The sequence below is a fragment of the Cibotium barometz genome, chromosome 1 (assembly GCF_041138505.1).
Source record: "Cibotium barometz isolate CiBa-2024 chromosome 1, ASM4113850v1, whole genome shotgun sequence".
Taxonomy (NCBI): Eukaryota; Viridiplantae; Streptophyta; class Polypodiopsida; order Cyatheales; family Cibotiaceae; genus Cibotium; species Cibotium barometz.
Window position 1 is genome coordinate 278,173 of NC_141046.1, and position 15,822 is coordinate 293,994.

The 15,822-nt window shown below is 42.5% G+C and overlaps 1 protein-coding gene across 1 annotated transcript in view; it reads right to left on the bottom strand.

Annotated features, from left to right (window-relative positions):
- LOC147641488 (4-alpha-glucanotransferase DPE2-like) overlaps positions 1–15,822 on the bottom strand; it is a 70,548-nt gene that overhangs the window by 16,655 nt on the left and 38,071 nt on the right. Inside the window, exons 9-15 of the mRNA XM_086782838.1 lie at positions 8,621–8,740; positions 8,379–8,480; positions 8,115–8,198; positions 7,766–8,008; positions 7,549–7,674; positions 7,323–7,397; positions 7,006–7,077 (exon numbers count right to left, since the gene is read on the bottom strand). Of these exons, the coding sequence (XP_086638964.1) occupies positions 7,006–7,077; positions 7,323–7,397; positions 7,549–7,674; positions 7,766–8,008; positions 8,115–8,198; positions 8,379–8,480; positions 8,621–8,740 (822 nt within the window). The remainder of the gene's footprint in view (positions 1–7,005; positions 7,078–7,322; positions 7,398–7,548; positions 7,675–7,765; positions 8,009–8,114; positions 8,199–8,378; positions 8,481–8,620; positions 8,741–15,822) is intronic.

Genomic DNA, 15,822 nt, shown 5'->3' on the forward strand with positions numbered 1-15,822 from the left:
GAGAGGCTATAGTAGCTCCCTCCTGCATATATAGATCAAAGAATGAGATCATAAGTGCAATCTTAGAGTTTTTAGAGCGGGGTCCGAAAAGGGTATCCAAAGTGATCCATGCTCGAGAAGCAGATTGTATGTCGGAGATGTGATGAATGTAATCATCTCCAAGACCGAGCAGGATGATAGCATAGGCTTTGTCATTCTTGGCAGTGGGAGCATAAGTGATAACTTGCTCAATGTCGGAATCTTCGGGAGCAGCATGGTGAACAACTTCCCAAAGACCTTCTTTCATAAGATGGCACTTGATTTTGATTTGCCAAGTATGAAAGTTGGAGCCATTGAATTTGTCAATAGACATGAGAGAATGATTAGAAGAGGCCATGTGGGAAGGTCTTACCTCTTGCTAAAATGCAAGGGCAGTGTCTATTCCCTTACAAGATTGCAAAAATGAATGAAAGAAGAGATCCAAACTGTTTTTAGAAGCCGGCTCTCTCACCACTTGTCAGGGCCATAGCATGTGACAGCCCATCGAAGCATGAGGAACTAGCAGTTTGCAGATATGAGGATAAGAAAAAGGACTGACCAGCAAACTGAAGGAGACAATGCACAGTACCTTGTGGATTCTTCAAGAGGAAGCAATGGCAGAACTGAACTGCCTTTAGATGATGCGTAGCCTGTAGATGAAGAAACACCGCCTCCAGCAGATAGACATAGGCTGCTGCAGAGATGTAATACAGCAGTACAAGTGCTGCTCTGACAGTAGCTGCAGGTATGAAGTGATGCGCAGACTGTAGAGGATGAAGCGCCAGCAGCAGCAACTTGAAAAGAGGCCGGCGTAGGAGTGCGCAGCAGCTACTGGGAAACAGCAGGCCGGCGCAGGGCGTAGGAGTGGACAGACAGTTCAGGCCGGCGGGCAGCGTGCCACATAGACCTGCTGATGATGACTGCTCTGTTGATGACGAGCTTCAGGCGTTGCTGATGATGAGTTGCCTGCTGATGTGACAAGCCGTTGACGAGATGAGCTGCAGCCTCTGTGAGACAGGAGGGCTGCTGATGACGAGGAGCTGATAAGAAGAGCCACAGCCTGTGTGACCCGCTGCTGCTTATAAGGACAGCCTATGCTGATGAAGGAAACAACTCCTTTCTTCGAGCTTTGCAGCTGAAGCAGGCTCCTTCTTCTTCACCTCTCAACACTAGCTTTGATACCATGAAGGAAATATGAAAGCAAGAGCAAAACTAGAAATGAAACAAGAATAAATGAAAGACAAAGAGTTACCTTGAGATGAGTGTAGACAAGACACAAGATTGATACTTTCATTGATGTGACACCTACAATATATAGGTGAGAAGTACAAGATTGAGTAGACTGACTTATGGGATAAATGTAGAGGTGCCACATGGCACTAGACTCAAGACACAAAGACTTAAGTGAAACTAGACCAGAAATAGTACACCTAGTGTGCACTTATTTCCAACATCTCTCTCTCTCTCTCTCTCTCTCTCTCGCTTCGCTGTTCGCCGCCCTCTCTTCCGCCTCTCTCTCTCTCTCTCTCTTCGCTTCGCTATTCGCCGCCCTCTCTCCCGCCTCTGTTTTAGGGGCTCGTGAGAAAGAGTATGATTTGAAGAGGGATCTCCAACAAAAAGAACCCACTATGTCTTGGCCCCAATTGTTGCAGATGTGCCCTAAACTCAAAAGAACATGGAGCAAACTGGTTAGCACCAAGGTTTCCAAGAAGGAGAAGAAAGGAGGACAGCTGAATATAGTACATGTTAAAGGTGAGAAGGATTATCTGCCTGTCATGGATGCCAAGATAAACAAGTTTCAAGTTCCCAAAGTGTACATTGATGGAGGTGTCCAGGCTTGTGTAATGACTTGGCACACTATGGAGGCGTCAAGGCTTAAGGTGAGTTCCCCTTCTGAGTTTAAAGTTAGGATGGCAAATAATGCATATTGCAAAGGTTAGATGTCTGGGAGTGGTGAAGAGGCTCCAGGTGACTATACTTGGACAAGAAGCTGAGTTGGATGTTCATGTCATGCCAGCAAGGACAAAAGCTTATCCATTGATTTTGGAGAGACCATGGTTGATAGCAATGAGAGCAAGACGATTGGTGGAGAGGGCACCTTATTTTGGGTTTGGATCAACCTACCAAGAAGCAAGTTAGGTATGACATGGCCAAGGGGAGAGAATTGATCCCAGAGAGTACTTCAATGGATGAGGATGAGGATGAGGATGAGGATGAAGGAACCAGTTCCACTGAGGACTCTGAAACAGAAGAGGATAGCTCAGAGGATGATGAGGGGAAAGTTCAATTGTTGGAACCAGATACTGATCTCATGTGCATGTCTTTACAACTATGTACAGAGGAGGGGGAGAAGGTGGAAGCTGAGGTTGAAGATCAGTTAGATAAGGAAGAATTCTTACAGAAAGTGCCTACCAAGGATCTAGCTGTGGTGGAGAAGAAAGAGTAGCTTACAATGTTGCGACAGTTTCCAGATCTGTTTATTTCATCTTATACTCAAGTGAGGTTGGTGTCAGCTGTTCAGCATGAGATACAATTAAAGCCTAAAGATAAACCAATTGTGCAAAGATTGAGAAGACTGGGAGTTATGCAACAATAAGTATTGAGAGAAGAGGTGAATAAGTTGTTGAAAGCGGGGTTCATTTTCCCAGTTGACAATTCTGAGTGGGCTTCTCCAGTTGTGATTATTCTCAAGAAGAATGGAAAGTGGAGAGTCTTTGTAGATTTTAAGCCTTTAAGTGCTGTGACCAAGAGAAACTACTATCCACTGCCTTTTCAAGATGAAATCCCAAATACTGTAGTTGGGCATGAGACGTATAGTGTCTGTGATGGATATTCAAGTTATTTCCAAATTTCAATTGCCCAGAGGATCAAAAGAAAACTACTTTTATAACCCCATGGGGGTGTTTTGCATATAGAGTGATGTCCTTTGGGCTTACCAATGCACCTACTACTTTCCAAAGATTTATGCACGTGGTGTTTGAGCCCTATTTGGGGTCTTTCATCAGAGTGTTCATTGATGATTTCTGTATCTATAGTGGCAAATTGGTCCATTGTGAGAAGTTGAGGATGGCATTGAAGAGACTGAATGAATTGGGTGAACAGTTGAATCCTGACAAGTGTCATTTGGCTCAGGCCAAGGTCACCCTGCTTGGAATTGTGGTTTCTGAGAATGGAATTGAGGCATATCCTACAAAGGTAGAAGCTTTGCTCTTATTGGAGTGACCTCAGAATGTGAAGCAACTCATGACATTCGCACATAAGGTAAGATACCTGGCTAGATTCATCTTTCTTTTGTCTCAGGCTTTATACCCACTGCAACAAGCATCCCAAAGAGATCCTTTTGTGTGGCAAGACAAGGAAGAGGAAGCTTTTCTGCAGGTTAAGGAAATTCTGCCCCCTGACTGGAGTAAGGAGTTTCTTGTAAATCCTAGTGTGGAAGAAGATGCCATAGGTGCACTACTATTACAGGAAAGAAGAGAGCATTCCTATATGAGACCAGTATATTTTGCTGGCAGAACAAAGACAGTTGGGGAAAGGACTTATTTTGAAGCAAAGTTAGTGAGTGGCTATGGTGTTTGCCTTAAGAAAATTCAAGTCAGTCTTACTTCCAAAACCTTTCACTATATTGACCCATTACTCTTTACTTCCCCATTTGATTCAATCTGATCTTCCATCCAAGAGACTATCTAGATGGTTGGTTGAGCTGCAAGAGTTTCAATTTACTTGTATAGTGGAGGATAGCACAAGAGCCACATTGGTAGATATTTTAACATACAGACAGAATCCTTTGTTATTGAGAGAAGAGACAATGCTGAAGAAGAAAGTGCCTAGGTGGAAAGACCCTGAAGCAGATTTGTCCAATGCTTTTACTAGTTTTTTGATGGAACCTTTAATAGAAGCTCAAGGATAGCCAGTGGAGGTGTGGTTTTGTTGAATCCAGAATGTACAGTAGTATGTCAAGAAGGAATAGAGCTGCAAGTATAGACCAGCAATGAAGTTGAGTATGCCACTTTAGAGTATGGGCTTCAACAATGTCTTAAGAGAGTGATTAGCAGACTAATTATCAAAGGAGACACCTTATTAGTCATCAAAAACTTCAAACTGTCTAGAAGGCCAAGAATCCCAAGTTGAAGGAGTCGTGCTTTGCCTTGAAGGAGTGGTGCTTTGCCTTGATGGCAGGCACCCTCGGACCCCCGTACCTGCCCCTTCACCCACACCCCTTGTGGAGCACCCTAACCCCTATGTAGCTCTTGCCTCACAGGATGTTGATCCTTCTTTGGAGGATGAGGCTTTACAGGCACATGATCTGGATCCTTCATAGGAGGATGCTGCATTACAGTTACAGAATGATTGTACCCTTAAGGATGATGTTGCGCATTCGCATTGTCACGGTACCTCTCCCGTTCTGAGGACTAGCCCTGGCTTTTCCCCGGAGTGGGAGAGAGAGGTAAGGTTTACATCGTCAAAATTTCCCTCCCTTACCTATGCGAGACGTACTTTCGCCTCTAAAGGGGATCCTTTGTCAACCACGAGATCTGGTTGTTCCTACTCTGAGTCCTTATGAGGATTGTCTCTTGGAACATTCAAGGTCTTGGGGTTTTTTTCCGCGTCGGCGGAAACAAATTGTAAAAACCGAGCTTCATTGTGCAGTCACAGGTGGACCTATGGATGTATTACTCTTGCAAGAGCATAAACTAGATGCTAGCCAGTGTGGGAGATCAGGCAAGCTTCTCTCGGGACACACCTTTTGGTCACCAGCTGTTGGTACCAAGGGTGGTGTCTGTATCTCTGTTTCAGCTTTGATCTTGCCTTGCATCATTGGACATGGTGTCATTTTGCGTGTGAGAGCGCAGTGGATCCTTCTTATGCAGGGTAACTACACGCATTGGTATTCTCAACCTTTATGCTCCTAACCATTAGAGGTGAGAGGACTGCCTTTTGGAAATCTCTCACTACACTGATGCCTCTTGCCGACCATTGGATTATTGGTGGGGATTTTAACATGGTTGAGATGCCAACGGATAAAAGATGTGTGCATCCTCTTGAAAGAGCGTCTTGGGAGAGGTTTATACTCTCCATTCATGGCAGAGATTGTCGGCATGAGGATGACATTTTGAGGAGACAATCCACTCCTCTTTATTCATGGTCTAACAGGAGAAGAGATGCAAGATGTATTTATGCACGGTTAGACAAATATTATGTGGATGATTGGGTGCTTGACAGAGGTGGGCATACTTTTATTGCTACAGGCACCTCTAAATCATTCATACCTTCCATGGACAATGGGGGAAGCTTCAGGTGGCTTTGTCCGCATGCGGAAGCACCAGGGAGGTCTTCCTAAGGATCTAATGCACTGGCAACTACTTCCTTCCTCCCAATGCGCCCTACCGTCGGTTGATTAGCCATGGAAAAGCTTTGCCTAAAAGTTTTCAAAAGCTTTAGCAAAGCCTTTAAAAGATTTAAATTTCTAAAGTTTAGATTGAAAAAAAAGAGCTTAATATGCGCTAGTCACCTCCAGGATTTTTGTTTCCTTTATTTTTTGTCGCCTTTTGGGCACTGCCATGCGCATTTAGCTTTTTCCCAAGGTAAGCATAAAAATATGCAATATTATTTAAAGCTTTCAAAAAGCCTTCATCCACGCCCAAAATTTAAAGCTTGTGGATCAGAATTAAATTGGCCCAAGCCTCAAGCATAATCTTTTATGCGAGGGTGTCAAGTAGTTTATGTATAAATATATTCTTATTTCACTTATGTAATCATAAGACCCAAGAGATACAGCTGGACACTTGTCAGGGCAATCTCGCAGGTTACACTTACATGGCCCTTAACCAACACTAAAGTAGAGTAATTTCATCAATTTACTAGTTTTACTTTGAACTTGATATACTGTTTGGGGCTAAGCAAAAGAACTCCATTTTTAAGTTATTTTTTTGGCTTGGATGTAAAAGATAGTGACTCCTTTCCAGGATATCTTAATAAAATGAAAAGCAAAATGCAAAAATTGCTGGGATTGGGGCACCCATTGAAGAAAAAGATGCCATAGCCATATCATTGAAAAGCAAGATCATAGATGGATTTAGTCCATTAATTTTTACACTCAAAAATATTTTGGAACCAACACTTGAAAGTGTTGAAGCCGCGTATCAATTGAAGAAGACAAAAGGATCCGACGGAGGACTACCATGGCTACATCGAGTAAGGAGAAAGTTTTCTTCTCAAAAGGACCAAGGACCCAGGAGCAAGGTCACATGTCACTACTGTGGGAAGTAGGACATATGGCCAAAGACAGCTAGCACAAGAAGCAAGCGGAGGAGGCCAACATGATGACCACAGAAGGAGACGACAGTGAGGCTTCCAAGGGAGCAAGCAACCCAGAACAACTCTTCTGAGCATTGAAGGGCATGGCTCTCACCAATGTTGCCACCAAGTTTGTGAGTATGTCTTTCTAGCATTTCATCTTCAAAAAAGCCAAGCCAACAGCGTACCAACTACAATTTAGAGTATAAGCCCATTAAAGATTAGTTCTTCACTTGCAACCCCCGATTGAGATACACTTCCAAGATCCATGAATGTCTCTGATATTGCTAATAAAAATTTATGGGATCGAAACATTTTGACTGTTTGAGATTTATTCCAACAGATAGAAGTTGTCTAAAAGGATAATCATTGCTTAGGAGAAGTTCCTAACTATTGACTGATAATAAGGACTCAAAAGAAATTGCCTCGACAAAGCAATATGAAAAGGCCGAGACTGGTGTTTTGATACAAGAATGGGTGTGGAATCTGGATGAACGCCATCCCCATTTAATAAAAGAAACCTCTAAAAGGCACAGATTTTCACCAAGGAAGGCATTATCCAAAAACTGTGTGTTGACTTGTCTAATGAAAGTTTTACCCATCTCACAGCATATTAAATCATAATAATAATAACAAAAACATGTAAAATTTCACTGTTTCAAGTCTTCAGTCTTTATATTTAAGATTTACCTCATAATAAGAATGTTCATATTCATTGAAGAACCTTGACGAAAATTCTGCCCACCTTGCCCCAAACTTCTCCTGAAAAGCACCCATTACACTTAGATTACTGATTTGTGTATTCTACCGCAAGTATTTCCCTATAAGGTAGGGGCTAAAAGAACACTCAAATACTATATACCTAACAACTAAATAAATACATCATGAACCGTCAATCTATGGCATAACCCACGAAAAAACTCCCATTGGAAGCTTCTCAAATCAAGAAAGCAATATATTCTACTCATTGAGCCCACGGAATACCAGAGATGCTAAAGAGGCATTACTTGTAAAGTATGACTGCGGATATAAGGCTTGCTAAACTTGTTGAAGTCCCAGATTCCTTCTTGTTCTAGCTCTTCCTGAAGTTCAAAATATAAATATAACTTGCCACTTTTCACATTTTTTTTAGTTTGCTAAACCCCCCTAGCATAACCAGAGATAGAAGCAGTACATGTTAAATGTCATGAGAATCATCCCAATGCAAATCCAGAGGTAACTCAAAGGAGAAACCTGACTCAATGGAATAGAGGGTCGAAATTTCCCCATAAGACCAGTGGCAGCATGGTCTGGCAATTCCCAGATTCTGAAAAACCCCAGAACGTGGTCGATTCTGTAAGCGGTGAAATATTTAGCCATCTGTGACACAAAACAAGCAATAAATTTATGACCAAATAGGATGTTTTTCAATTCCTGAAACATTCAGGCATCAAAGTTTGACTTGTAAAACCTGTGTAAGGCGTGCTCGCCACCAACCATAATTGTCCTTGGACATTTCCTCCCAATTATAAGTGGGAAAACCCCAATTCTGCCCATTCTTATCAAAGTAGTCAGGTGGAGCACCGGTAGATGTGTTCATTCTGAATAAGGTTGGATTTACCCACGTATCAACACTATTTCGATCAACCCCAATGGGGAGATCTCCTTTGAGAATTACTCTATTGGTCCTAGCATACTCTGCTGCCTCTGAGAGCTGATATCAAGATATGATAGTAGGAAATGAGCCTTGAAGGTACCAAAAAATCAGAACCTGCAACAGAACTCCTACCAGTTGATACAAGCACAAGATCAAACGTTACCTGCAGATGCAGATGATATTGTAGATAATAGTTGAAGGCAATCGTGTTAAAATGTTCACTGGTTGGAGAGACTAGCTTTTCCAACTGCATGTCCAGATGCAATTTTATTCAGCATTTCAAATAAAATCCTGCATAATGACAAGTGCGCCAATCTAATATACAAAATTTCTATCTCATCTGCCTCATGACTAAAGCAGCTGATGCTCAAAACTGGGAGACGGGGGGGGGGGGGTGTTGGGGGTAGGGGGGTAGAAGCATGTTTACCTTCTCTGCTGAAAACCTGGAATATACACCCCACTGCGAGTGGTCAGAAGTACCAAAAAAATCTCTTAAAAAGCAGAAAGCAGCATAAGGTTTCAGCCATGTCTGTAAAAAAAGGGGTGTACCCATCAAAAAGCAGAAGAATGTAGAGGGCCATTTGAGAGAATCAGGCCCATAACAGACATTTGCAAGTTCTAACAGACACTTCTCAACCACATGATTTACTCACTCTACAAACTTAATACCTGATTTTCCAGATAATACTTTTTGTACTCAACAGAACCAAAAACTTCATCCTTCTCCAAGTGGAAGACCTTCTTGGCTATGGAGAGTTTTGTCGCCATTGTAGCATCATAATCCACTTGCTGCATCCCCACACCCCCCCCCCCCCCCAAAAAAAAAAAAAAAAAAAAAAAAACCCAAAATTTATAATTATTAAAAAATAACCACCATACAGGAAAGAAAACATTTATTAATAAACTGATATCCAGACAAGCACATGGTAAAGATTCATGTATCCAAGGACATCCATGTAGAGGAAAACGTGGGAGAATTTCAAAATTCCATAAAACCCCTGAATTCTTGATACACTGTCAAGGGCAGTTACCATTTTCATTTTCATGATTTATTGCTATTTTATTAGGCACAAATCACCAGAAGTTTAAATGTCTTGGTATAAAATGGTTTTGGCTACTTTCTGGGCCTTGTGACATGTGTGTTATCGGGGGACATGATCTTGGATTGGTTTGTTTGTTTACATGAAGAGCTTTGAAATTTTACATGTTTGCGCATGCTGTTTGTGTGTGTGTGTGTGTGTGTGTGTGTGTGTGTGTGTGAGGTGTGACGGCGGTGGAGACCTGCTCGCCTGCTCCTTCGATCTGCTCGCCTGCTCCCTAGACTATCTGCTCGCCTGCTCTGGGTGAGTACGTGTGGTGAGGCGCCTCTTCCTAGACTGTGTCGGGCTCCTTCCTGTCTGTTTTGGCCCTGCAGCTCTCTTCGCTCCCTTCTCTTGTTCCCAGTTGCGCTGTCTTATCATCATCAATCTGCTCTTCTTCCTGTCTTCTGCGACCTGCGTACGTGTATAGCACTGTCTGTGTGTGTGCGTGTCTGTGTGTGTGTGTGCGCGCACCTCCAACAGGTCACTGTTTTTTCCCTTCTGTGTAAGATAGTTTTCCATAGAGCTGTCCCCTTTTTCTGTTCTGTGCCCTCTGCTGAATCGAATAGTCTCGATGGCAGAAACAAGCAAGTTTTATACCAAGAGAGCTCTTTCTCCTGAACCCAAAAGACAATTAAGGGAAACTCTGCCCCCCACAGCTCCTTCATCTGAAGATGCTTCCTATGTTTTTGATATGTTGAATGAGGATTTTCAACAAAGTAGAAGAGAATGGATACTACCTGCTCCGGAACTCACCTACAAGATGAAGTTGCCTTCTCTTGTGCATCCTCTGAAGAAGCTCTCTCAAACTGCAGTCATCATCTTTTTTCCAGGTAAAATACCCTCGGCTAATGATGTGGGACAATGGGTGAATTCTCTCCTGGGTGGATGCTATGTAGAAGGAGTCTATTTTGCCTCCAGAGGATTTTATGAAGTTCATCTCTTGGATGCATTGACAAAACAAAAGATGCTGGAAATGTCCCCTTTATTTTTTGGTCGTCAAATGGTGCACATCATGCCCTGGTCTCCTAATAAGGATTATCAGAATCTCATCAAACATCACTGCCCTGTATGGGTTGAAGTTGTTGATTTCCCAGATTACATGAGAACAGAGCTTCCAGGCTTAGCGATGACATTGGGACAAGTGATCTGTCCCCCTCGTCCCACAGGTAACAAAAATTGTTTTTGCATCTTATGGGATACTAATAGACCAACCCCCTCTTCTATTGCAGTTGAGATTGAGGGTGTTAATTTGGGAAAGAAATATTTCACTTTGAAATGGGGCATTTTTGCTGGAGCTTGTTTCTCTTGTCACAAGTTCGGGCATCTAGCTTCTGAGTGTCCCTCAATCCTTCATCCGCCTCCTCCAGCTGCCATTCCTCCGCCATCTAATAAAGGAGGTCAAAAGACTTATGCGGAAAAGACTGAAGCTAAAGGAGCAAAGCCTTCAGTTCCTACAGGGAACCAAGCCAATTTAGCCCAAAACAAGGATAAAGGAAAAAGCAAGCTAGTGGAAAATAATTCATCTTCTCATGAGGGTTGGCAGAATGCAAAGAAGACGGTGACTCTCAAACAAAGACCTCTCCAATCTCGCAATTGGGATGCTTCTGCTCCATCTCCTGGTCAACCTTCTACCTCTTCGGACAGCCCCATCTCAAAGGCATGGGTCAATGCAGTTAAGAAGGGTATTCCACTTTGTGAAGAAGATGATTTAGTCAGGGAATTGGATTTTGAGGGTCAGCAAGACCCTGTGGCAATGGCAGAGGCTTGATGCCTCCCTTTCTCTTTCAGGACTGTTCATCTCTTGTACATATTTCATGCGTACTTCTCTTAAATGTTTTTCTTATAATATACAGGGCCTCTGCAATCAGCATAAATGGAGGCTCCTATGGCATTATATAAACAATACTCATCCTGATGTTGTGTGTCTGCAAGAGCATAATCAGCATTCTTTTGCTGGCTAGCATGGGTTCTTTTCAGGCTATGATATATTTTATGCAGGATCTGGACAATTCTCTGGGCTGTGCATTTTAGCCAGGCATGATCTGCAGCCCTGTGTAGCATATAATGATCCTTGTGGCCGATGGATGATTATCCAATGCATGATCAATGGAGAGATTTTTGAAATAGGCTCATTGTATGCCTCTCAAATTTCAGCTTCCAGAGCTCAAATGTGGGACTCCATTAACCAATATCCTTGGTCTTCAAATGCTCTACTTTGTGGTGATTTTAATAATTCCCCTCACTGGAAGGACAATACCACACATAAATCCCATATGATTCCCTCTGAAATCCAGCGATGGGAACATATGACTTCTTCTCTTCATACTGCAGATTTATGGACAGCAACTCACCCTTCGGTTTTGGGATTCACATATCATCATACTGCTTTTACAGATTATTAGGCCAGGCTTGATAGATGGTATCTTATTCATGCTCAACAATATGATGATTATACATGTCAAATGTGGACTGATTATTCTCAACAACTATCTGATCATACTCCACTTTGGCTCAACCTTTCTTTTGGTATGCCTCTGGATGACATTCAGCTCTCTTTAGTCAGACATTTGCAGGTTAATCAATTATATCTTTCTCATGAAAAATTCCAGCAAATGATCAGATTGGCTTGTAAGCCATTGTTATCTCATGCTCAGGAGGATCTGGATTTTGCTTGGAACTCTTTTGTACATCGTATTCAAAATGTCATTAAGGAATATGGAAGATGGTACATAGCAGAAACCAAACAGCATATCCAGTGGGCAAAATCATACAAGCAGTCCTTGGTACAGATTAGCCATCAAAGGTCTCTTTCTGCTTCTGAACAGAATTCATTGTCTTGTGCTTCTTCCATAATTGATGCTAATGATAAACGCAAGCTTTCCAAATGGCAGACAGGGGCTAGAGTTAAACCTATGCTAGATAAGGGCTGCTCCTCGAAATCTTTCTTTCGAAACTTACACACGTACAGACAAAGTCAATCTATCATGAGAGTCAAGAAATCGAATGGTCTTTGGACCCAGACTTTATCTCAGCTAGAAAAACAATGTCGGGATCATTTTCGGCTTCTTTTTTCTCTACCATCTTCTTCTACATCTCAGGCTGCATTGGCTCGGAGCAGATTTATTGACCTTGTTTCTCCTATTGTTTCTGTGCAAAAAGCTTCAATGCTGGAAATGCCCTTTTCGGATACAGAATTGGATGAAGCCCTCAAGCATTTGGGTAAACATAAATCCCCAGGTTGGGATGGTTTGACGGTTGAATTTTTTGTAGCCTTCTGGGCTGAATTAAAGGGTCCAATCTTGAAGCTCGTTAATGTAGCCTGGCAGCATCAACATCTTCCCTCAGCTTGGAAGCATGGTCTGGTTAAGCTTCTTCCCAAAAAACCCCTGTGTGAGACAAAGGATGACTGGAGGCCTATCACTTTGATGCCTGTTATATATAAACTTATTGCTAAAATGTTGGTACACCGGATAAAGGATATCCTTCATGATGGACTTCATCCCAGGCAATATGGTTTTGTTCCAAGAAGGCATATACATGATAATATCTCCAATACTCTCATTGCAATGGAATATGCAAAATACTCTCATCAAGATGTCTTGGTCATGCAGGTGGATGTGGCAAAGGCATTTGATACGGTGCAGTGGGATTATGTTTCTCAAATCATGTCTAAACTTGGTTTTGGGCCAAAGCTAGTTAATGTCATATATTGGCTTTACTCAGATTCCACTGCTCAATGCTTTATAGGGAAACATTTGTCTGAGTCTTGGACTCTAGAACGATCAGTTCGACAGGGATGCCCTCTCAGTGCTCTGTTCTATGCTATTGCTTCGCATCCTTTGCTTCTTTACATGGATCATCTGGTTGATACTAGACAATTAGAGGGGCTTCAGATTTCTGGTTCACGGCCTTTCATTGCACATGCTTATGCAGATGATTCATTCTTCATGCCAAAGAACAGTCCTTTGGAGCTTCGTCTATTGATGGATACTTTTTCAGATTTTGGGTTGGCAGCTGGTTTAAAAATTAATTTTCAGAAATCAAAACTCTTACCTCTCAAGCATTGTGACTGGCATGCTATCCTGTGGCCCGACCAGATTATTTATCCCAAAAGCATAGTAAGACACTTGGGCTATCCCATTGGCTGGAACATCAGAAATAAGCAACAAATATCTTGGGTGCTAAACAAAATTAAGGACAAATTAGAATATTGGAAGATCTCCACTTGGCCATTACATGTACTGCTTAGAATTGTTCAGTCCATTGTTCTAGCTTATGTCCAATTCTACCTTCCTCTCTTACATTGGTCATCTCGAGATCTTTCTTCTTTTATGTCTCAAGCCATGGAGATTTTTTGGAAAACTAAGCTTCATAAAAAAGCTTTAAGGTTGCTCAAAATGGACCTGCTTTGCTCGCCAAAAATGCATGGTGGTTTGAATATTATAAACATCAAATTTCATGTGCTGGCAAGAAAGATCACTATGCTCAAAACCTTTTTTCAACAAGAGCAGCCTTGGTCTATCATGTTGGCAATTTTGTGTGGTCGGATGCGCACAAATGCTTATGGTCGTTGGTTGGTTGATCCATCGGAAGTAGTGCTTGGCAAATTTCAAGGTAAAATCCCTGGTTGTCCATTTTCTACTTCCTTGATTCAGGATTGGAAGAAAGTGCTCTCTCGCATCAAATGGTCTCCCCATCCTGCTTCTATAGCTTCCTCGCTTCGAATGGAAAGCATACATTGGAGTGCTGTTTTTTACTCTCCCCTTGCTGTACAACAACCAATCAGAGCTTACAATCTTATGAAATTGGGCATCCGGTTCATTGACGATGTAGTGGATACTACAGGGCAAATTCTTTCTTTTCCGGCAGCATGCCAACAATACAATCTTGGGATGCATCATAGATCTATATGGAAAGCTATTGCAGATCTCTTACACCCTTTCATTCCGATTCCAACATTGGATGTAAGAGACAGGCTTCAAGATTGGCATCTTTAGTCTTCCAGTTCAAGATTATCCTCTAAATCTTTGCCTCTATTGACTTCTATACAGGCTTATCGATTGATATTTCTCTTTGCTCTGTTTTTTCCCTGCTCAACTCCTGCTCCTCGCTTTTCTTCTTTGTACAACCCTCTGTGTATGTGTGTGTGTGTGTGTGTGTGTGTGTGTGCGCGTGCATGCGTGCGTGTGTGTTTGTTGCGGTGAGAGGCCTGCGACCTGCGACCTGCTCATCTCTGCTTGCCTGCGACCTACTCGACATTGCTTGCCTGCTACCTGCTCGTCTCTGCTCACCTGCGATCTGCTTGCCTGCAACCTGCTCATCTGCTCGCCTGCAACCTGCTTCTTCTTCAGACCTGCGACTTCTGTCCTGACGTCTACTTCTTGCAAACCCTTCAATTTTTGCCTTTCCTTTCTCTTCTCTGTACATCCCCTTCTGAGTGTGTGAGTGTGTGTGTGTGTGAGAGAGAGAGGGTCTGTGTAGCCAGCCTGTGTACAGCTCTGTGTGTGTGTATGGATGCAAGCAAACACGGGAGATCTGCTGTTGCCACCTTAACCTTTCGGTAACACCGATGCCGCCTTTGCGCAGCTGAGCCTCTGCTGACTGCGCAGCACTGACTTCACCTAAGTCATAGTTGTCAGGTACGAAGGTACGAAACGAGACGAAGGTACGAAAAACGGTACTGGTACGAAACTTTTTATTTCGAAAAAATAAGTTCGATAGAGGTACGGTCAACTTTAAAAAACACTTGAAAAATAGATATTTATACACATTTAGGGATGCAAAGTTGAGAGAAGGTGGCAAGGTAGAAAGCCCCCATTGCCCACAAAGGCCATAAAAAACAGAGAAACAAAACAAGAAGAAAAAAAACAGGCATTAAAAAAGTAACCAAAAAAAGGCCATTAAAAAAAATAGTTTCGCATTAGTTTCGCTTGCATAGTTTCGTACCGTACCGTTTTTTTACGTCCCTCATGAGCGGGACTAGTTTCGCAGACAACTATGACCTCAGTGTGCCAGCTTCTTGCCTCTTCGCACACGTGCAAAGGACTCTGTGCCTCTGCTGTGTGTGTTACAAGAGTTCGCTCCTTCTGGGGGTTTTGACGTGTCCCATCTCTCCTCTATCAAGTCTTCCTGCACCTTCACGTCTTCACGCTTCCCTGTTTTGACCTACTTTTGCTTGTTGTTTAGTCCTCTGCCCAGCTACTGTCCTTCACTCCTCTTCTCTGTACAACCCTATGTGTGTTTGTGCGTAAGTGTGTGTTTGTGTAAGGGTCTGTACAGTTAACAGTTATGTTATCTCTTCAGTGAGTGGTTCAACATGGCGATTCTCCAGACCAGTTGGCTTCGGATCAGAATGTGAATATCAAGGTTTATCATCATGCTGACAAGAATGATGAGCACAAGAACAAGGTTCTTTGTACTAAGCTTCGCAAATCTCTCCAAGAGCTATCTCCTAATGAACACTTTGTTCATGATATGCTGATTGATGATTTTGTGGACAGTAAAAAAGAATGGCAAGGGATCCAAATTGTACTAACTGGCATTGTCCAGAGGATTTTCGTTAGCCAACCCGGTAAGGCGAAAGCACTCCTAGCAAACAGCGTAACGTTGCTAATGGTCAGTCAAGCGGTCCACTACCTCCAGGAATCAAACCCCCGCTCATTCCAGAGAGTTTCTTGATCAAAGAACACAAGCATGCCACTCAGTGATGGAAAATACGGACCAAAATAATGGAAAATCAAACAGTGTAACTTTGCTAACGGTCAGTCCTGCGGTCCACTACTTCTAGGA